Source organism: Anopheles marshallii, chromosome 3 (assembly GCF_943734725.1).
Source record: "Anopheles marshallii chromosome 3, idAnoMarsDA_429_01, whole genome shotgun sequence".
Classification (NCBI taxonomy): domain Eukaryota; kingdom Metazoa; phylum Arthropoda; class Insecta; order Diptera; family Culicidae; genus Anopheles; species Anopheles marshallii.
In genome coordinates, this window is record NC_071327.1 from 82356020 (window position 1) to 82378958 (window position 22939).

The following is a 22939-nucleotide window of genomic DNA, read 5'->3' on the forward strand; positions in this document are numbered from 1 at the left end:
CCTGTGCGCCGAGTGCAACAGAGTGTCACTTGGTGAAGGTGTAGTAAAATCGAGAGAAAAAAATATAAACAACCTGTCCGTTTGTGCTGTTACGACACAGCGGTTTGATAATTTCCGAAACACATCAGAGTTCGAAGCGAGCAAAAATCAGGAAATTCAACATCTTTCTCTGTCGCCTCCCATCGTTCCCTCCCGTCCGTCCCGCAAGTTCCGATTCCACGAGCATCCGAACCGATAGCTCGCTGGATGAAGGGAAAGATGGCGATACTGGTGGCGTTTTGCATTTTATGAGTGAAAGGAAAGTGCTTTACGTCCCACCGTAGCTCCTGCAGAAAGGCTTTACGCGCAAGGGAAAAGAAGCAGCGGTGGTAAGCAACGATAGCGTCCACTACTGCTTCCGTCTCTTCGCCCGTGTTCCATCAACGATGAATTCCGTATTTTCTGCATTTAAAACTTCCTCAACAGCCGCGTCGCCTTCGTCCGCGGCGACGGCGAATTCCAACGGTGTCGTCGGGGTTGGTCCGACATCCGGAGGAAGCCACGACCACACCACCGGCAACGGCGGTATGGTTCTCACGAACGGCACCCTCATGGGTCCAAAATCCACCCCAACGTCGTCCTCATCCACCTCCTCGAAGCTGCTGCTCAACATCAAAACCCACCGGCCAGCGGTGGCCGACCATCCGCCCAACAGCAGCTACGAGAAGCTACGGCACATACGCGAGATCAGCTGCACCAACCGAAACAACAGTCTCGTGGTTGGGCTGGATGGGGAGCTGGATGTAGTGCCGGCAGCAACTACACCGGAAGATACCTCGGTAGCAACCACACCCGTCCAGAGTCCTATGACGCTCGACGACAAGTGTCTCGGAACGGCGGACACCTTGGATTCGTCGGCAGACTCCACCAACTGCCTGCCACTAAACGGCAGCAGTGGACCACGGATCGTAAGCGTCGATCAGGTGGACAACCACCACCATCATCCTCATCTGAATAGCGGTGCCGGACTGGTGAATGGTACCGGTAAACTGCACCAAGCAAAGGCTGACACAACGACCAAGAGTGATAGCAGTAGTAGTAGTAGTTGTAGTAACGGTAGCAACAGCGTTAGAGCAACCGTAGCAGTAGCTAGTAGTGGCACCAACAGCAACGACAGTGGGTTGCTGCCGAAGAAAAAGAGCGCCTCCACCTCGTGTACGGACCTCGGAACGACACTGGCGCCACTCGCAATAAAACCCCCATCAGGTGCTTCCCTGTCGAACTCGTCCACCGGTGCCATCGCTTCGGTGGATGGTACTGCGTCCAATGGTACGATTGCGAGTATGCCACCACGATTCCACAAGCCAAGGTTAAGCCTGAGCAACAGCTGTGGCGGTGGAGGAAACAGCGGTCTCTCCACCAGCAGCATGCCCTCAGTTCATGGACGCACCGGACCGAATGCGAACGGTGGATCGTCCTCGTCCGGAATGCCACCGCCAAAGACGAGACTATCAACGCACCAAAGAAATCTTAGTTTAGACTTTAGGTAAGTGTACTCGCAATCTTTCTTCTCAAATTTTCCAAGAATACTCCATCACTCTCCGAAAGACAGGGCAGCGCTTGCTACCCTAACGGAACGTTCAAAACGCTTTAAAAAGCCCACCAAAGAATGTGGTACAGATTTGGGACACCTGTTACAACGCCATCAATGTCATAAAGCTATGAACAATCTTGTCATGTCGGTCTGTACGTTTTTGCGAGGACTGTTTTTAGTATAATCCCTCGGTCTGACATCCCTCAAAAGGGTTCGGCGAATCGTTACTTCGTACGTCGGGGTACTTTTTGATGGCTTCCCATCGTTATCGTTTCCATGAGGGGAGGATTATTTTACAATCCCGCATCCTAGACCACGACATTGTGGTGGTACCAGCGTTCCGACCAACCCCCTCTTTGTCCCGCGTTCGTATGGAAATAATAAACTTCGTATGAACATTGGTTCATTGGGTACAAATTTGGGATGGTAATCAATTAAACATCAATTGTCCCTGGTGAAATGGTTTGTGCAGGGAGTTCTAGAACAACGAAACCCATTAAAATCATTGTTTTTGTGCTGCGAGTAACAGCACATGGAACCAAAACAATCACTTAGAAACAGACAATAATGTTTTGTCCCTTTACTACAGGACTACACATTTCCGGTGAGTTCCCAGCTTGCTGTACAATTGTTCAGCCCAAATATTCAGTACATGACTGGGTATTATTTGTACGACAAAACTCAGGAACTCGGTCAACAAATTCGGAATGACCACCCGTGGCTGCGGGCAGATAAATTTGGAACACTGTTGTTGAAAGTGCACTTTATTGCTCGTGGCGTGACCGGTTCGGCTGTATGCTTCCTTTTATGTTCATTATAAGCCAGCCCTTTACGGCACGTACCGACTGTCTGCAAATCTCGCTTGCAATAGGCAACACGAAATACAAGTAGATTTAACTCTCCACCTCCATTTGCAGTAGAATCATTTGATTTTTTTTAATATTTCCATGATTCGATTTGCGCAAATTTATTGACCATTTATAGCGAGAACAGTTGAGCACGTTTTTGTTGTAAGCTCGTTGGCGTCGACCCGTTTGTTAGGTGCTGTGTGGGCCGTTGTTTCGAAAGCTGTTTTTGAAAAGACATAAACAAGCAATTCTACAATCGCTTTTTGTTGTGAGTTTCGAAACCTATGCTGACATATTTTCTGACCTTTGTGGAATATTTCTGATGCAAATTTGTTGTAACACAACGGACTTTATGCATTTTTGGTCATGAAAAATGAACGACTCTGTTTACGAGCTAATAAATTCATAAGAATCTTGTCTGAATGTGACGTGCTCTGTTCAATGCACGATATTAAACGTAACTAATTATCGGTACATTGTGCAGGACCTGTGGTACCGGTACAGGAACCTGTCAGTAATCCCAGGCACGTTTCAGTCTCGGATGTACATATGACATCATTCGCCTCACTTCCTAAAGCGTGTATGGAAAAGATGATTCCTCTGCTGCAATGTAATTACCTTTCAACACTAATTCCGATGCGTGATGCGGAAGTAATACTTGTCACAGCTCACACACGTGTTGTCGTCAGTTCGTCAACTTGAGTGAATTTGAAAGGAGAAGTTGATACTCCGACGTAAGAACAAAGTTGGATGGATTGGACATAGTCGCAGCTCCATTTCCGATCCATTCTATTATTCCTACTCCCTGGCAACTTTCAAGAAACGGTCACGAATGGCAAATTGCTTCTGGCACTGGTGTGTGAGACCCATACCAGGGGTCGGCAAAACCGATGCGCATTCAGAAGTTGGTAGGATTTGTACGAATTAATTTCACTGATACCTTCTACGAAGGTGCTTACAGTGGTGTAAACGTAGGCAGAAGAGAAGCAGTTTTAATTAGGAAACTATCTAGACCTGTATAGACAGATTTCTTTTATTCGGGGTATGTTACCGTTTACCAACCCCTGATACACACGATGCAGCCGATACGTGGTACGTGAGTGGAATGCTTAAATAGATGGAATTTTATCAGCACATAAGAAATCCAATGACCCTCGGCGAGTTGCGTTTAGCCCCAGCGTCTACCCCGGAAGTGGACGCACAGGGCCTGCGGAGAACAATGGCGCTTAAGCATTGCGTGAACCACGCGGAAAAGGATTAACAGAGGGAGGCAAAGCTTTTTAATTTTGCTTTCCAAATGACAACTCTTCCCTTTTGCGTGTCTTTTTTCGCTCGATCTAGAACCTTTGTTGCTATGTGATTCCGGGGCACACCCAGCCCTAACTTACAGCCATCAACACGCCCTATCGTTATCATCCAACTGCACCGATAAAGGTCACCATGGGGTCATAAAGAAGGCACGAGCTTCCGGACAACCGGGAAGGGCCACGACGGTTGCCCCGAAGCTCTCAACGACTCATGAGCACGGGAGTTAATTTAATTAAAACAAATCGATAATAAATCCAATGTGCTGGTGCGATACGTAACGTGAAATCAGGTTCACGCGTGAACAGCTGCCTAGACATTTCCTTCGAGGGCTTTTTTTTTTATTTGCGTGTGCCGTAGCTTTAGCAGAGACGCGCGTGTCGCATGTGGCTTTCCACAGCGAGCGTTAGTTAGTTTTGCCGTGCGTTTGCATCACATGTCCAAGAGTCCAAATTTTGCTTGCTGTACTACAACGCCCCTGAAACGAACCTAGAGGAGAATGGTTGCAAGTTGTTCCAAACGACTACGGGTGCTGGACCGCACACAGGTGCTAATTGATTCCAGCACGTTTTTGCTGCCGTTCGGTGTGTTGGAGCTAAACATTGCCAAACGTGTCTCCGTGAAGCGATTAGTTCTTTGCTTAAGACCTTAGTCGCTGTTGCAAGCCACCGAAAGACCGGGAGGGAACGACTGCAGTCTGTGTCATGATACTCGAGCAGTAGTTGACCAATAGGTGCTATTAAAATGCAACACAATCGTGCAGTTCAGTCGGAGATCTAAGTAGGGCAGAATGTCGCAATTCAGCTCGTTGTTGCCGTAACTGCGATTGATTAATTGTTAGCACCGGAAACGAATCCCTGCAGGGCCTTCCCTTCAGTGGTTCCATATTGCATATTGGGTTGTTCGTACCTGCAAGCGATCTTTCATGGCAATCTTCAAACCAAAACTTCTTGCACACACCACCTTTCGATATCCAATTCCAGCTCGGTGTTGATCTAACCCCATTCTAACCCACGTTAATGTAAAGTAGTGAAGCCAATTAACTGCCTGCAGCGCTTTCCGGATGCATTTTGACGGCACGTTTATGCCATTAATTCCAGACCCTGCGCACACAAAAAAACTCAAGAAGCAGCCAGTCTGTGATAATGTCCAACATGCGTACAACGAGAAGCTTGACTGTGTGTAGGCGTATCTGCTCCTGCCGTTACACTTTGTTACAGTTTACCTTAACGTGCTTCTTGGTGCTGTTGCTGCTACCTTTGCCTGCAGTCAATGCAGTGCAATAAGCGGATAATTTATGTCTTCTACCAAACGAACGCATTCGTCCACCCGTGTGCGGCGAGGGAGTCTGTAAAGCTCTGAACTTGCACCGGCAATGATCGCAGCACCCGCGGCACATTGCTGGTGGTCTTCGATTTGGTAATCGGATTTGCTGTCCACAGTTTCTGATTGGTAATCTGATCAAGTTCGATCAGTATCGACCGGGGGAGGCGACCGATAATTCAAGATCTTTTGGGACATGCTGGCATCAGCGGGTACCTGTGCCAGTTGCATCCTACTGTGCGGGTCGACCTAAGGTTGATTTAATTAGCACGAAAAGAGTATCGACGAAACAAACACGTCGTTGCATTTGAAAACGGTACATGTTGCGGCTGCGGACGGTTTGCTAACGTAAAAAAAAACAAACCAAAATTCTATTTATGACCATCTAAGGGACCCACCGAGGACACTGACCGCCCGCTTGTTGTCCATGAGAGACCAGAAGGCATTAGTTTCCGTTTTCGTAGTTAGTCTCAGGCTGGTATTGTATATGGTGCAGGATAGAGTTTAACGGTGTTTATTAAAATTTATGAAACCCAGCATCGCGCATAAGAGTCAGATTTCTTCCTGCGCTAGAAACTCCGGCTCTCGGAGATGTGTCTTTGCTGCTATCTGTGCGTCATAAATAGAAAATAAAACATTATTTTCTAAACAACCACAACGAAGCAGGATAGTGACGACGAGAGCGATGCTTCTGGTAAGGCGAAAACAGATAAGACAGTAAAATATGATAAAAATGCTGCCTGCCTACGGAGCTGCAGCTGCAGACACAGGTCGAAAACGGGAGACTCTACTCCACCGGGAAGGGCTATTTACGTATCTCACACTCCGTTTTGTCGGCTAGTGTGAAATGGAATTGGAATTTATTTGTCGAGCGGGTCGCTAAAGGGTGGTTGTTTAATGTTTATGATGGTAAAACACTGAGCACAATGTTTGGAGAAAGGGTGGGCAAAACAGATAAATCAAAACTGCCCGTTGGCCAACGTGGGGCACGCTGGGAAAATTAATTCGTATTAGAAATGATATCCCTTCCCCGGATAGGGAAGGCCGTAACGCTTAAGGAAGGGAATTCAATTTATCTCAAAGAAGGCGAAGACCTTTAATCAATATTCTAACAACTTTACGGTTTGGAGTGTAGTTTCACCTCTCCGTCTTGGGATGAATTAGTGATAAGTTTTCCAGCTCTACTTTCTGCCCTGGTATGTTCCGTTTCTGAATGAGCATCATTTAATGAACAGAGCGAACGATACGTTTATTAGTGAAGCGTTATCAACCACGACCGTGGCCGAACCGTGGTGCCGGTTTACAGTAATTAGCAGCATGGGGAAAGCTAATTGTGACTTCCTCATTATGATGCACTAATGCAGCATATGCGAGGCTTAGACACGATGGGTTAGACCGTCAAACTTGAGGACGATATTGCCCTAATGGTACACCCCATAAATGTCATTTCATGGTGGTAATTTGATAGAATTAGAGTAACTGGCATGTTGCAGACTTCCTTCCCTTCAACCAACAACTCTAACTCAGCGGCTGGCGCTGTGCTAAGCGTGTAATCGATCCGTTAACTTTAACATTACCTTGAACACTCGATCCTACTCCCGCTGGTAAAAGCTGCACTCGATTGCAAAACGTCAAACTTACCACGTGCAATCTGCACTTAATTGACATTTGCATAAGACGCTGTCATCGTGTTACTTCCTCCCTCGTTGTTGAACCTCTGGCCGAGGCAAGTAAAGTATAACTAGAAGCTAAAAGAACCTTACTTTCCGGGATGTGTTGTTGACGTTGGGTTACACACCGAGTGGTTATGGAGTGGAGGTCAATAAAAGTTATATTCAAAAGCTTTAGATTACCATCAGGAGGCAAGAGAGAGGAAAGATCCCCGGTTAACTTTTTTTTTTTGTCCCAGTCTTCAACCATCGTTGACATGCGTGAAAGCAGTGACCTAACCCAACGGAGTGTGACTGTGGTATTTCCGCAAGCAGAGATCCCTGAGTACGGGTGAAATACGGTGCCGAGTGATGCCGTCGTGTGTTTTCGTACAGATTTCCTTTTTTGGTATGAAAACTTTCAAACTAAACCCTCCTCCACACGCCCCACGGTGGCTGGTGAATGCGTTGTAGAGACATCTTTCCAATTGATAGCTGAATACTATTTCTTCCCTTATCAGTGAAAGATGTACCATCGTTTCGCCACAAAAAGGCAAATTTGTACATTCGAGCAAGGAGAAAGGTAGCGTCAACGTCAACAACATGAGATGCGTAGAGGAACACCGGAGCGCTCTGTGTGTGTGCTTGTTCCGACCGAACCTTCGTTTTGTTGATGGGCAATTCTTCAAGTACTGCAAGCGTGGCAGATGAAGTCGTCTTATTGTTTTCCTCCCCGATGGTGCTTGCGGAAAGTTTTAATTACTCTTGCTTTCTCTCTCTCGGTTTTTCGGTTCGCCAAAGTAGATTTTGCATCGAACGTGGGGGACGTGCGCGCTCGTATCTCGCCCCGTAAAGCCCTCTGAAGGGTTGTTTAACAAGCTAACTTTACTTCAGTGCACCAGAGTACACTGGAGAATACTCTGGCTGCATTTGAAGAGCGGAAATCATTTGCTGGTGTTTGCAATATGTGTTACGAACTTTCGTACCAAGGACACCAAGGATGGTGATGTGCAAGCACTGTATAATAATTCTTGGTGTGTATCTTCAAAGTTTTCCGTCGCGTCTCCCCTTCACTGCTGCTAAGTTTTGCTTAGCATATTGAAACAAACAAGTTTTATTGGCAAACTTAAGCCCTTTAGAGTTGAATGATTGAATATTATAGCGTAATAAATTGGTGTTGTTTGTGGCCAATTTAAACGGCTTGTTTGACGCTCGGGACCGTCATCCTTTCTTGTAACAGCGCCCAAAGCTACCATTATCTCCATTATCTGACTCACGCTCGAGTAGCGCTAAGGCATCGTCTAAAATCGTTAACCCAACCTCTTCAGTGTGTGGTTAGGCATCCGCTAAGAAACTGCTGATCCAATGTGCAAACAGCAGAAAGACGCTTGGCCGGTCGGACGGCGGTGATAACTATTTGCTGACTTGATTCGAACGACTCGCTCAATCGGAACGATTTCCTAAGAGGACACGGGTCCGGGTTCGGCCACTGCTTCATCTAGCGTGTCACGATCATTGATTTCTTCGTAAATGTGTACCTCCCGCCCTCTGTGAGTGATGATCTACGCGTGTATACCCGCAGCAAGTGCATCGACCATCAGAACCTTGAGCTGCATGAGAGACAAAGAAAAATATCCCCACCCCACCCACGGTGGGGGGACGTACACCACCGTTAGCGCTTCAGTTCTGCGTGTTCGAATGAGTACGCGGGCAACGGTTCATTCGGAAAAGCCATTAATTTTATGTACCTTTGCATCATCAGCAGCAGTATTATCGGTTGTTTTAGTAGATGCCTCGCAAGAGAGAAGAAAAAAAAACATTCATTTGCGATAAGAAATGCGATGATCACTGTTCAATGACACAAATTCTATCAAATGTTGTAAGCCGTAAGCGTACACCAAAATGTCGCCGCTTATCAGTTAATGAATGAGCTGGAAAGGGGGAGCAACTAGAGCAGCGCTTAAAACAGAGGAGAACAATGCGAGAGAGGTTATTACTTATCTCAAACATTCGACCATAGCTCAAATCGAAACGTCTGATTTTGATGAATTACGCCAAGATTTACTTTCTAGCACATTTTCCCAACCCTCTGCTCGCCCCCTCACGACGGCGCACTATTTTTGGGAAAGTTTCGTTTCGCTTTCGTGGTCCGCAATCGAAGCGTTACACCACAAACACACGTCTCTTTGCTTTGCCGTTCCGCTGGAAGCTGCTATTGGGGATGGCATGGGAACTGCAGGTGTGGACTCCTCCAATTGCAAACGGGTATGAGGGCGGTCGAAATGAAATCTATTGAAGAAAAGCGGAAAAGAAAGGGAATCTTTCTCACTATCGGATAGTTTCGTGGATGCCTTACTGTCCTCATCATCAGGCTGGCCTCCGGCAACAGGTTAATTGTGCCTCTTATCGGATAACCCGCATTAGAAAAGTCACCAAGATGAAACCAACGTCAGTGAGGTGTATTCATCAAAATAAATGAATTCATCTCGAATGCCTGCTTTTTCCATCTTTCTCGAGATGTATTTTTGGCCACTGCTTCTTGTACTCAATTTAATTAGACTTTGCGCCGTAAAAGCACTTTCATAATCGAATCGATGAGACGGAGCGTTTTGCTTGGGGGTTTCCGCCCTCTTTCTCACGTTCACCTGCAAATATGATTTCTGGCCATCATTGTGTGTGTGTGTGGGTTGTTGCGGTGTGTTGGTGCATTTGGTGCACCGATTCGTTTCTTTCCCCTCGGCGATGGTCCCCAAATCTCAGGCCGCAAAGACCCACCGTTGCGCCTCGTGACGCTTGTTGATGGTTGTCCGTTATCTCCGGGAGGTGTCGGCGGCGAGGGATGCGTCAGCAATCTTTCCCTGGTGTGTTTACATTACATCGTCTGTGAGTGATTGCGATGCCTCCTCCATTTATCTTGCGTGTTCAGCGTTGATTACCGCGTGTGTGTGTGTGTTTAGAGCCAATTGTTCTGTAACGCCATGTTCTTAAGTTTGCAAAAAATCGTATACTCGTACAACAGTGTACTGTCCGTTCAGACACACCGCCAGAACGCACAGTGGCGTCCAATGAGGCGTTGTAAATTCTTGTTGCACCGCATACATCCGCGAACAACCCACTTGCCGTAACGCGCACCGTGTTACGGTTCATTGGAACTGTTGTTTGCTTTCGCACCAATTTGGAAATGGAGCCGGGATGCCTGGGCAAGCGAGAGAAACCTTACGAATTCACCGATTGTCCAACGACCACTCAGACGCAGCAATAGGAACAAAAAAACCCGCGCTCAATCTAACACTCTAATTGCACTACGCAACGATGGTTGGTGGCCGGGTTGTTGTGAGTGTTAGTGCCGTGTTTTGGTAGGCCACCGCAAAGCATCGGGAAGCTTCTTCACTTATCGCGCATAGCGTTTTCACTCCCTCCTCCGGTTGAAGTTTTCCGCGAGTGGAAGCACACCCACATCGGGAGAGAGAGAGAGCCGCGAGCCCAGTTGATGGCCGTCATCGGGTGGAATCGGTTCACTTAATGTGTGCACCCCGGGGTTTGTTTCGTTGTTGCGGGTTGTAACGTCACACCTTGATTCACCAAATGATAAGAGACGACGTTTATCAGTGAGCTGTTATTACTCATCCAGCCGTTCCAGGATTGGCGGCAATAGCCAGAAGGTTCACACTCGTTAGACGGTGGTCATAGGTGAAAGGTGGGTTTATATCCCGTAGTAGTGTTGCAAGAAACTAGACGTTAGACATCGTCCAGCGGTACGCGTCTGGATGGTGATTAGTGTGCCCGATAACGCAACCGATAACGATCGCAACGTGCGGGCGTTATGGTTCAACAGTAGTAATGTTGACGTCTACCGTTTAGTGTCGTCTCCGTCGACAGAATGATGTGATCAAACGCGTGTGCATGTGTGGAAGTTGTCCTTCAATCTGCCCCAAACACCGCCAACGTGGCCTTGTGTATGTACGCCTCTAATGCACTGTCTAATGAAATCGCCACACAACTACCACCATCATAACGCAACGAACAACACCTGTTGTGTGTTGCCCATTTCCTTCTGCCCTTCGCCGCGTTGTGCAGGTGTTGCGTGGAGTGAAACTTTTCTCACCCGCCCTTACGAAATTACCGTCCAATTTGTGTGCTTGTGTGTAGTGGTGTTGGTAGTGTGCTCTGCGCCGATGTATTCTCGCAGTCTCCAAAGCCTTTAAAATTCCACTTACAAAGCTCGCACGTATTGTGGAGTTTTTCCGCACCATTCGGGGTGGATTTTCCGTGCCATGGTGCGTGTGTCGAAATAGTGTGTTGAAATTTCAACCTCCTTTCCATCTGTGATCTCCGCTGCCTGGTTGCCTTCTTGCGTTGCAGCACCCAGCAGAGTGTGTCGTGCGTCCGATGACGATGAGAGGTTCGTGGTAGAGAAAAGTGAAACAGTGAAGTGAGGTTCTTCTCTTCTCGTTTTCTTCGTCGGCCCGTAATGTGCAAAAGAGGAAGTGTGTCCCGATCCCGGTGATGGTGCCCGTGTATGTTCCCGTTATCTTTCCCGGTGGTTTACAGTGTTTGTTTTGCGATCGGCCTGATTCATCTTGGGGTTTCTTCAGTTTCTACAGTAGAAAAAATTCCCTTTCGGTTCAACGAAACCGTAAAGAAAGTCTGTGATTAATGAAACCATCACCTGCCCAAAAGTAGGCTCTGCCTTGACCTACAGAACTAGTTCGTCAAGATGGGTAACGCACCGTAACACACAAACGCTAGCTGTAACGGGTTCGTTCTTATGTGTTACGAACAGTCTAGCGACTCAGCTGTCAAACACAACCTCAGTACACGATGGAAAGCGGTAGCATTAGAACTGTTCCGGTGCATCACAGGTATGGTTCATCAACGAAAAGTTGTCTCTTTCCCATGCACTTACCATTGGTAACGGTCTAGACCTAGACAAACTGAACTGATGCTTTTACTGATGAACTCCCAAAAGAGGTTGGTCGAAGAATGCAACTTATATGAGCGGGACTAACTGCCAGCCAGTATTTGATAATGAAACGGTCGTCATTCGATAGGAGGAATTAATACAACAATTACGCACGTAATCAGTGACGCTATCAAACCCGATCACTAACGATAAGATAACGTCCTACGCTAATCATTCGCCCATGATTTTGTCAAGGAATTCCCAGGATTTCCCCACTCTAATCGATTCCTCGTCGGGTGTTATTTTGCAATCGTTTAATGGGAGAGCCAGAATGAAGATTGTACTTAATCCAGTCTCATATAAGTCTCGATCTCTTTTTTCGAACCTTTGTTGGTAGGTCTCTCAGTGAGATGACGTTATTGCCTATCTTCAAGAATTGTTGTAGATTGTGTATTCAAGTGGAAAGGGAAAAAAACTGCTGCCTCCATCGTATGAAGCCACTTGTTTGAATTAAGTCTTTTTGCAAAAACTTCTTTCATGGGATGGATACTAAATAGCACCAATTTATCAATGATGAAGTAAAGCTAATTTCTACACTTTTTATTTTCAAAAACAGGCCTAGCATTGTGCTTCCATTGCGCTATCCGAGCTTGGAAAAATCTATTCAGACATTCGGAATGAAGTCAGTCTTTATCGCTACCATTTGAATGAAATTATGTTGAATGAGTGTATGACATATTCTAGACATTGTCGGGTGCATTATCAGAATATCTAGAATACATAATGGTTCAATGAACCCAATGTCATTTTTTTGTTATTTTTTGCCTGCGAACTATAACTCTTACAACCCTACCTATGCTCAAGCTTAAGGTGCGACCACTAATGAATCACCTGTAGCGATAGCTCACCACGAACCAAATGGTCAACGGTCAAGCTTCGTCTGCCAAGTGGATCTTGTCGTTGGTAACACGCTTTTTATCCTGGAGCAAAATGTTGATATTAATCCTTACTTAATCTATCACAAAACAGATGACGAAAGTTTGCGCTTGTTATCGATACGATAAGAAGTCAAAGCTGTCAGAAGGTTGTGAAGGTGTCAGACTGAGGAATAACCTAGATTTTCTACGACCTTTACATTTCGACACGTGTTTCGCGTATCAGCTTGTAAATAGTACTTCATAATTACGTTTTATTAAAACATACCTGTAAATTTCCCGTCAACTTGACCGTTAAAACTCCATCCACCGGATTGGAACAAGTCTTTCCATCAGTGACAAAACAAGTTTCTGCGTTGCAAATGAGGATTCGTTTGCCATCATTCCCTACGCGGACGCCATGAAAAGGCACATTTGATTGTACGCGACCGCAAAGCGTCGCGACTCGAAGCGAACATTTCCAGTTCTAGTGGCACATCGGAACGTGTCCGTTTGCGGAACAAATTAAATAGATATGCATATATATCTATCTGTTCTCCATCGCTGTTGCCTCGCCCAGTCCTGATGACGACACACGCGTTTGGTGTTTAGTTTTGAAATAGACGCAGTTGGTCGGTGCGGTGTGAGGCTTTATTTTCAGTCCCATAAGAAGGATGGTCCACATTCTAGTCCCAACAATGTGTGAGCATCGTGTGAAAGGTTGAGGCACGTTTTTGCGCTGTCCATTTTCACGTGCACGCGGAACTGCGGTGAACTCTCCGTTCGGTTTCGCAGCTGAGCTCCGTTCGTCATTCTGAGCATAGTGGGAGATTGGCCCGCGTGTTTGCCCGTAACGCCCTGGTATATTGCAGCCGTTTTGTGTACCTATGTGTATCTTGTTAATTATATATTCTAAAATGGATGGAAATAAGCATTCGTTGTGTGGAAATGAGTTTTGTTCCAATGAAAGGTCCGAATCAAAATTCAGCACTAACGAACAGTTAGGACAAATTGGTGTAGGAGTGTCCATTTGCTTATTGAATGCATTTTGAAGAAGGGAAAAAAGTAAAGAATTATTATTCGAAAATACACTACCGAAAGCAAGCAAGTTAATCGAAACTGGCATGATAATCGCTAAATCGTAACGAAATGTGTGTCGCCACCGTGATTGTCGCTGCTTCCAGTCGTAGAAATGTAAATTAGCATCACGATCAATTCTCGTACTGTCACAAGTCAGCATCCTCCTATACACCGCGAGTTTCGCCTGAAGCTTTGATGCTGTGGGTTTCGATTTTTGCGAACGATTGTAGAACGTTCTTATCGCTTTACCGCGAGCTTTTTGTTACGGGTCTGTAGGATCTGTTTTCCTTTTTTTCTGCTGGATCTTCTATTATTTTTTGGAGGCCAAAATGTTGCCAGCATAAAAAGCACTCTCTCCCAAAGCGATGGCGACGATACAACCCAAAGGTACTAACCAAAAAATCCATGCTCATGTTTTATTCAATCCAGGGATTTTCGGTTTCCCTGCCAGTCGATTTTGGTGAACCGCTGGGGGATGGTAAAAAACGGCAGAAATCACAAAAAATACCACCTATGCTAACAAAAACGCTCTTCACTGTATTGGATAAAATGTTTGCTAAATAAAGTGGATGGGTGTGTGTGTGTGTGTGTGTGTGTGTGTGTGTGTGTGTGTGTGTGTATAGCGCCTGTGCTAGTGCGTACACGTGCGAAGGTAATTTTTCTTGGTTGATTCACGCTTTGCAGCGTGAAGAAGTGTTGAGGTGGTAGTTTTGCTGTCGAAAATTAAATTGGAGTATAGATTAAATGAACCGAAGGTGGCAGCATATTATTCGTATGTACGTGCACGACACATGTACGTCTTGTGCGAGACAAAACCAATATGACGTTCGCACGCATTGAGCAGCGTAAGTTTTTGACGCTCAAGAAGCAACCGTTGTGCAAATGGAAATCCGAAATCTTCCCGCACCATGGTTGCTCGCGTTCGAGTACTACGTATTAGGATGAATTATAAATTATCACCCAAAGGGAAGCAGCGAAGCGTTACAACGCCCGTGAAGATCAAGAGTGTTTGGAGCGATGGGAAAATTTAGTTTCGGTTCACTCCAGACAGTCGGATGTGAATCCTTGCAAGTGTGCCGCATTTCGTGGGAAAATTAAAGTTTCTGTCGGGGGTGCCCAAGTTGGCACGGTTTGTGTGCGATGAAACCCTTGAAATGGCGAAATTCGCTTTACGGCAGCTGTGATGGTGCCGTGACTAGGATGCAGGTGGAAAATTGTAGCATAAATCAAAACTTCAAAGTGTGGCAGTTCGGTTGTGCCCGGATGGTTTGACTGTAAACGTTCCCTTGAGAACGAACTCATTAGTAGTGGTTGAAACCGTGGAGCAATGATTTCTACTTCCTATAAATTCTTACGTTATCTGGCTACAAATACGTGTACGATTTCACAATACCCAACATGTCGTGTGCTCGGACACGCGTCGAACATTATTCGACCAATTGCGAGATGCGAACCTAAAGAGCAGCAAGACAAGTACTGCGCGCGAGGAACTCGCAAAGCGTAATATTAATGATTCCCGTCAATTTGCAAACTATCGTAACACGTCCCTGTCGCACGTGTTGTGAGATCGCTTATTTTGGCTGCCGCTTGATGCATTTTATTGCGTACACACTTCACTGCTAACTGTTTATTTATTCCACCTACCAGATGCCTGTTAATTCGCACTTCTGAGCTCTTGCGGCATCATGTGGAGATCATCGTCGAGAGTTTTCCGCATTCAACCACGCTCCATGTGGGGGGGGGGGACAGAGTGAACGATGTATGTCGTTCGATTTTCCATCGCAAATGACCACTCAAAACTGTTTCATGTAGCCCGAAACACCATTACATCAGTGGTCTGCGACATAAGCTATTCTAGAGTGGAGCTTCGGCCAGGGAGCATGTGACGTTGGCGGCAGACCGAAGCGATATAGTTTATGAGTAGATTATTAGTTTCGTTCCCATCGTGCCTATTTTGAAGCATAGGCAAAGCGTGCAAATACCCGTCACGTTGTACCACACATGGGAACCAAATGACCCAGCAACTTCTTCCCAGAGCATTCCATTCCCCAGCGGTGGTGAAGCACGCGCAATGCTTGAGTATGTTGCTGTAGTTGCTCGATATGATTACACTTTCAGTGTGTGCTTTCTGTGTGTGCAAATTGTGACAAGATTTATGTAAATAATGGCAACGAGTTCGAATGGAACCGACCCTTGGAGGAATGGAAGATTTGCAGAAGCACTGTGGTGTGTGGCGTAATTTGATGAATTGGACACATGTCGCCGACAACTGAGCATTCTGTTTCCCCATTCTTAACCTCGAATTTGCATCTGATGCGATCTTCAAGATGGTGATCTCACAGCAACGAATGCTGTGTGTTGAACCAGCTTTCTTGCATAACCTCGCACCCCGTTTGTGTGTGCAACTTTGAATGCCAAGCAGATATGTGCAACGCTCAGAACCGGTTCTGCGGGCTTGAATAGAAGCCCGACCGGAAAGAACCGATAGGCTTTGTGTTCGATTTGGTCGAGGTTTCTTGTCCAGCTCGATGAACGACTGTTCGCTTCATCGATGATCGTCTTAATTCACTCGATGCGTTCCACGTAGGGAGAGATATTTGCACGATCGATTACAAGTATCAGTTTGCAACCTCCACGTACCTAACTGTGTGAGCTGGTCGAGCATAGAGTCTTCCCCAACAAAAGGAGGGGGTGTTCTAGTGGGGGATACCTGCGGTTTCGACTCGCTAGTTTGCTTGCTTAACTTGGTGATGTAACACAAATTCCACTAGCTTGCCATGCTCAAACAGAAGCAACTAGGGCGGTCGGGCCTGATGTCCTTCAGAAATTTAACACACACACACACACCAAAAAATAACTAGACCTGAAGAGTGGGAAATGCCTGTAACAGCTTAAAACAGTTGAAGGGGATATTGTTCAAAAAAAATTCCAGGAAAACATCCACATTCTTACACGAGAACAATAAATCTGCAAATTCCCGATCAGTTGTCACACATTCCGCGCACAAACTTAAATAAACAAATCATTGCCGAAGTTGTAACTTACTTTGGAATGCAGCAGAATCTGTTATTTGAAGAACCTCCAAACCCGAATGGGGGTAACGAACCACCAACACCGCGCATCATCATCTCCCGGGACCCCATCTATGTTGCGCATGTATGTACACGAATGCCGCCCTTTTATCTCTCTTTTTCCCGTCAGTTATCATCACCACGAAATGCTGATGAGGTTCTATTTTGGGAACATAATGAATCATGTTTATATGTGGCCTCGAAGGGATGTGTTTCGAGTGGGAGTAACTTGCTGGCATTGAAGTTTAACCATCTCCTTCCGGGGAACGTGCGTAGGCTTTAAGATGCAACTGCAGTAAATCAAATTTGGCCACAGGCAGACGCCGGTTAGCCGAATGGCAGCATCGTTGGGCGACATGAAAAACTGAATGCCAACAGACGACATCCGAAGCACGGTCATACAACGTTCTCCCTACAGACGTTTGCATCTCTTAAGGCGTTGTCCACTAAATGGAATTAAAATGCGTTAAATTCCCATGTGGTGTGGTGTGTCCTCAATGTTTTTGTGGGTAACTTAAACAGTAAACCAAAAATTGTAGAACGATTGAACTCTCTCAAGGGGAGTTGTCGTATGATGAGCTATAACTTCTACTTTATAAAAATTCTACAAATTTACGCTAGATATTTTGTATTTTTATTGCACAGATAAGTTATGCTGATGAACAGTCCTTCTTTGTTTTACATTTAGTAATGCTTTGGTCAAGTGAATTAAAAGCGAATGTTTTCAAAACTTTCATCAACACTAATCATAATCCCAACAGCATCTAATGATGCACTCAGCATCCAGTTTACGATACGGACAGGCAACAAATTTTCGCTTACAAATGGAACGTTGAAGGTCTTGCACAGGTCGTTAATTTTTTGTATGAATTTGTGTGCACTACGCGTGAAGTAATGTTTTCGGTGTAGCTCATTTTTACCGCTAACGTATACAAAGATTCCTCAACTTGACTGTACATTGCATAAATCCTTTCTCAACGCGTTGGTTGGGTGTTTTACTACCTTCATAAATTCGACTCCCAGGTCGAATACAGTTCATCCTTGAACCTCTCTCGCTACGCCAACGACCCTTAAAAGGTACACCATCGAATGCCCAATGTGTGCAGGGCAGCATACGGGAGAAGATATTCCAAGAATTGAAGGAAAGCGTTTTTTGTCTTCACACGACTACCGCACATGTGTGATATAGACGGGCATTCAGGCGAAGAACGACACGTGTCTCGTGCAATATGAATGCTTATGTATGTGACACCGGAACGTAACGATAGGGTTAGATAACTTCGCCTTAACCTTTCGCTGTCGGATGAGCTGTATTCACAGCCGGTCAAGCATGGTCGGTGATTTGCTTGCATTTGCTGATTCGTCTATTCCTGTTTCTTATTCAAACACTGTCTTTTTTTTTGTGCCATTCGTCTCATTTTTTTCTTTTTTGCTATAGATCAATGGGAATTCTCTTACCTCCAGTGTCGCAGGTGACCAACAATCGCATCAACATGACCCAACATCACCGGAATCGAAGTTTAGATAGTGCCCTGCAAAGGATACCGGAGGTAATGCAGTGGAGTTTTGCTATTCTATATTATTATAGAATCATACTAATAAGACTCATCCTCAGGTGGAAGTGTCCTCACCGAGTGCGGAGTCGGAAAATACGCTACACTGCACGAACGGTATACTGAGCGGTACGATGTGCAGCAAAATCATCCAATCCTCGTCCACCAATCCGACCAACACACCGAGCAATAGTGGTCGAGGAATTACCTCAATAGCAAATGCCGGCACTACTGCAAAAGGCGGTTCGAGCGTCACCGAATCGGAAACAGAAACGGTTGTAATAGCAGCTGCCTCAACCACCAACAGTACGCATCATCAACCAAATCGGCAACAGATAAGCAGAAAGGTGGACATCCTAGAGCAAGGTATGTTAATTTTTCTGCTAACGTATACTAGGAACGCTTTTGAAATATGATTTTGTATTAAATTTTTATAGCCGCTACGCTCAGGGCGCTTAAAAGCTGTCATTCCACGGATGCCGAAACGATCGTAAATTCGATTGTGAAGGATAGTGACAGCAAAAAGAGGGAAGATCTTACTAGTCTTGGCTCGGATGATTCTGGTAAGTGGAGTATTTTTCATCCAGGAAGTGACAGCTGTTGCACAGGTTTCTAATAAAAATTCGCCGTTTTGTAGGCATTATTTGTGGCTCGGAACCTGATCACACCTCGTTGACGAGAATTCGCCGATCTAGGGAAAGTCTGGACTCGGGCGAGATCGACCCGTCGGAGGAGGAATGCATCGAGATATTGGAAACCACCTCGATGGAGGAAGAGTATCGGATGCTACAGTCCGACCTGTGCTTCTACCCTACGACCATGGATCGAACGGCGAAAGAGGACGGAAGCGACTCGGACACGAGACCGCTCGACAACTGCATTGAGCTTCAGCAGCATCCACAGCAGAACACTCTAACATCTGCCGGATCAGGTGTCAACGGACCGGTAAGCGATAAAGTTCGCTACCGGCAGCAAAACATGACCCGTGCTGCCATCATGCTCGAGAAACTGTTCGTTCCGATTCACTATGAAGACGGCGAGAATGGGCCGGTAGCAACAAGTGGAAATCTCGGCAATGAAGAGGACGAGATGCTTACCCATCCGGATGCAACGACACCGATCGTTGCCGAAGGGAAATGTTTGACGACGCCTACGAACGCCTTGACGATGATAACGGTTCCCCTTGCTCAGCAACCTGCTTCCACTACCGTGCCAAGTACGGCAGTCAGTCCGAGTGAGACAAAAGCTGCCATCAACGATCCTCCCAAGAACGATCAAAAGAATGAAGTGATGTTTCGGAACTTTTTCGGCGCAACCAAGAATGCCATCTTCCGAACGGCGCAAAGCATTATCGATAATCACGAGAAGAAGCATGCGAAGCAGCGAGAAAAGCAAGCTGCAACGAATACGACACCAGAAGAAGCTGGTCCCGTAACGACCGGCAGTGGTGTAGTTGCTGGAGCATCGTCCAGCGGCACTTTGAATACTACAGTCAAATCCCCAACGGAACTGCTGAGAAAGCGTGAGTTTGGTAGCATGTTCGCGAGGAGTAGCAACAGCAGCAAACATCATCACCACAACCAGCAAAGCAGTAATACCAGCAGCAGTAGCTCCAGTGTCGTCACACCGACCGCAACCACCTCGACAACAACCTCAGCGTCGATGGAATTCGATACAACTTCTTCATCGACGGAGAGCGGTAGCAGTCAGCTAAACATTCCCAAGGCGTCCCTTTCAAAATCGTCCTCGACCGCATCATTGAAGCTGGTTCCTGGTGTGGCGGTAGCGGCAACACCTTCCACCTGCAGCACAACCTCCGCCTCAATCATACACTGTACCGGCAGTGGACCCCGCGACGAATCCCAGATTCGCACGGAACGAACGGGACAGAGTGGTCTTTTACGTTTCTTTGAATCGCCCGTGTTCAACATACACTTTGCCGTGCACTATCTGTTCTACTCGAAGGAACCGGGTGTGCTAAGCTTTATTGGCAATAAGATCTTCAGCTTCCCGAATGGTGAGGTGGATCTGTACATACCGCAGCTGATCGTGATGTACATGCAGATCGAAGAACTGTCCGAAGTGCTTGACCCGTACCTGGTGTACCGGTGCCGACAATCGGTAGACTTTTCGCTCAAGTGTGTATGGCTGCTGGAGGCGTACAATTTCAACACGGAGATGCTTAGCGGTGCCAGCAATAGTGTACGTAAACATTTGAGCTTATTGCGCGAGCTGTACCCGAAGCGGGAACGAGTGAAGCTAGCTGCGACCGTTGCCCCTATCACCACCAGCAGTAGTGAAGTGTTGGGAACGAACAACGATCCAACTCTACAAGCCCATCCAGCGTTGTCTGCAGTGCGTAAAACGCATCATCGCTCGCAGTCTGATGCGACGGGTATGATGGGATTGTTGGCACAACATCACCATGCTCATCACGCTCCAATACCTGGAGTTCCCGGTCCTAGCAACCGATCACCGGTGTGTCTGGGTGATCTGAGCACAGGTCGAGCATTTGACAATGGATGCGTGTGTTTCGAATCCGTGCGAGGCACTGTGAACGATCTGCTCGGTCAACAGACCGTTTGTTCCTGCGGAGCTCCGAAGCTAGCCCCCGAAAAGGAGTTCATGAAGGCATTGATCGACATCGGCAAGATGCTCACCTGTCTGCAGACCAAGATCGAAAAGACGTCCCGTTTGCGCATTCTTTTGAATCTAATCAACAAAAATTTACCAGCACGTGTTTGGCTTCCACTCCACACCGAAACTCCTCATCATGTGGTGCGCATCACCGAGGAGAAAACGGCAGTACTCAACTCGAAAGACAAGACGCCTTACATCATCTACGTGGAGGTAGTCGAAGTGCAAGACATCTACACGTCACCCGTCATTCCAAAGTTGATGCCGACACTGAGGCACACAAAAAGCGAAGAACGGCTTGACAGTAGCATCAGTGCGAGCGCGCTAAACTCGGACGACAGCAACCCCAATAAGACTGAACAGACCTCCTCCTGCCAACAAACGAGCGAAGAATCGACCTCGTCTACTACTGTACCGCAAACAGCACCACTGCCGGCAGCAGTGGCAGCATCATTGGCCTCGTCGCGAAGTCGGCATAGCAAGCTGTCGGAATGTTCGGCAGAGAACGGAGGGAATAGTAGTAGTATGATGGAGCTCGGCCTAACGGAGGATGATGTGTGGTCGCAGGAAGATGACGAAATCACGGCCCAGTATCTGAGCCTCACGAAAATGTCTAGCGATCGGGATGCGATATCGCAGTTCTCTATCGATTCGTATGACTCCCGGGATCATCGTAAGTACGCGGTTAAGGTTTGACATTACGATTTTATAACTAACCTCCATTTCTATCTCTTCGCCTTCCAGACACTCCTGCCTTGTTTAACATAGGGGAGGTGAAAAAACGCCACTGTGCCAACCTGAACTCGGAGAATGCAAAACCCTTCAGCAATGATCCATCGGATCCATCCGCTGCTGCGTTAAAAGTATGGACGAACAGCCACTTTGCACAAATGACACGATGATCTAACATGCGTTGCATTATTTTCTTACAGGAACCGTGGCATGAGAAGGAAAAACAAATACGGGACTCATCACCGTACGGACATCTTCAGTCCTGGAGACTTCTGTCGGCAATCGTTAAATGTGGTGACGATTTGCGACAGGAGCTGATGGCCACGCAGTTATTACAGGTAAGAGGTTGTTGAAAGATTATGTATAAGTGTAAGCTATAACATCAAATCCTATGCATCCAGATGTTCAAGCTGATCTGGGAGGAGGAAAAGGTGGGTCTTTGGGTGCGACCGTACCGGATCGTCTGTCTCTCGAACGACTCCGGACTGATTGAAACGATCGTCAACACGGTTTCGTTGCATCAGATCAAGAAGAATTCCAACAAGAGCCTGAAAGACTACTTTATCGATGAGTTTGGCGATGTGGAAACGGTTGCATTCCGTATGGCGCAGCGTAACTTTATGCATTCCTGCGCTGCCTACTGTCTGATCTCGTACCTGTTGCAAGTGAAAGATCGGTAAGTGAAGAATTGCAACAAAATAAACAAAAATCACCAAGAGAAAGTATCGCTAATGTATTCCTTTACAGACACAATGGTAACATCCTGCTGCATTCCGATGGACATCTGATCCATATCGACTTTGGCTTCATCTTGAGCATATCGCCAAAAAATTTAGGTAATTATTAACACTAGCATTTTCAACCTGCTGTGATGGTCATTTGGGAGTACATTTAATGATGTATCGTTAATTGCTCTTCCAGGCTTCGAACAGTCACCATTCAAACTGACGCCCGAGTTTGTAGATGTGATGGGTGGTCCAGAGTCGGAGCTGTACTGTGAGTTCAAGTATCTGCTGCTGGACGGTCTAAAAGCAGCTCGCAAGCATATGGATCGCATCATCAACATTGTGGAAATTATGCGAAGCAGTATGTTTCAGGAGTCAGGAGCTCCTCCGGGGCTGGCTGAAAAAACGTACTAAATATTCGCTATCCTTCTCGTTTAGGTTCACAACTACCCTGCTTCAAAAATGGATGCTCCGGTACGGTGCGCAATCTACGCAATCGCTTCCACATGAATCTGACCGAGCAGGAGCTTGAGCGGAAAGTGGAACAACTGATCCAGGATTCGCTGAACTCTCTCTCGACCAAGCTGTACGATGGCTACCAGTACATCACGAACGGAATCTTGTGA

General features: G+C 46.4%; 1 protein-coding gene across 1 annotated transcript; it reads left to right on the forward strand.

Moving 5' to 3' along the window:
• The first annotated feature begins 425 nt into the window (after nucleotides 1–425).
• LOC128711262 (serine-rich adhesin for platelets) lies at nucleotides 426–22939 on the forward strand. The gene is made up of 11 exons (XM_053806129.1): nucleotides 426–1525; nucleotides 18105–18216; nucleotides 18282–18585; nucleotides 18657–18782; nucleotides 18857–21529; nucleotides 21601–21719; nucleotides 21789–21926; nucleotides 21990–22264; nucleotides 22336–22424; nucleotides 22510–22674; nucleotides 22752–22939. The coding sequence occupies exons 1-11, from the start codon at nucleotides 426–428 to the stop codon at nucleotides 22937–22939; spliced, it is 5289 nt and encodes a 1762-aa protein (XP_053662104.1).

Coding starts and splice junctions, on each gene's coding strand:
- LOC128711262 (XM_053806129.1), top strand. CDS start 426: ATGAATTCCGTATTTTCTGCATTTAAAACTTCCTCAACAGCCGCGTCG. Junction 1,526..18,104: donor AATCTTAGTTTAGACTTTAG/GTAAGTGTACTC, acceptor TTTTTGCTATAG/ATCAATGGGAATTCTCTTAC. Junction 21,927..21,989: donor TGGCCACGCAGTTATTACAG/GTAAGAGGTTGT, acceptor CTATGCATCCAG/ATGTTCAAGCTGATCTGGGA.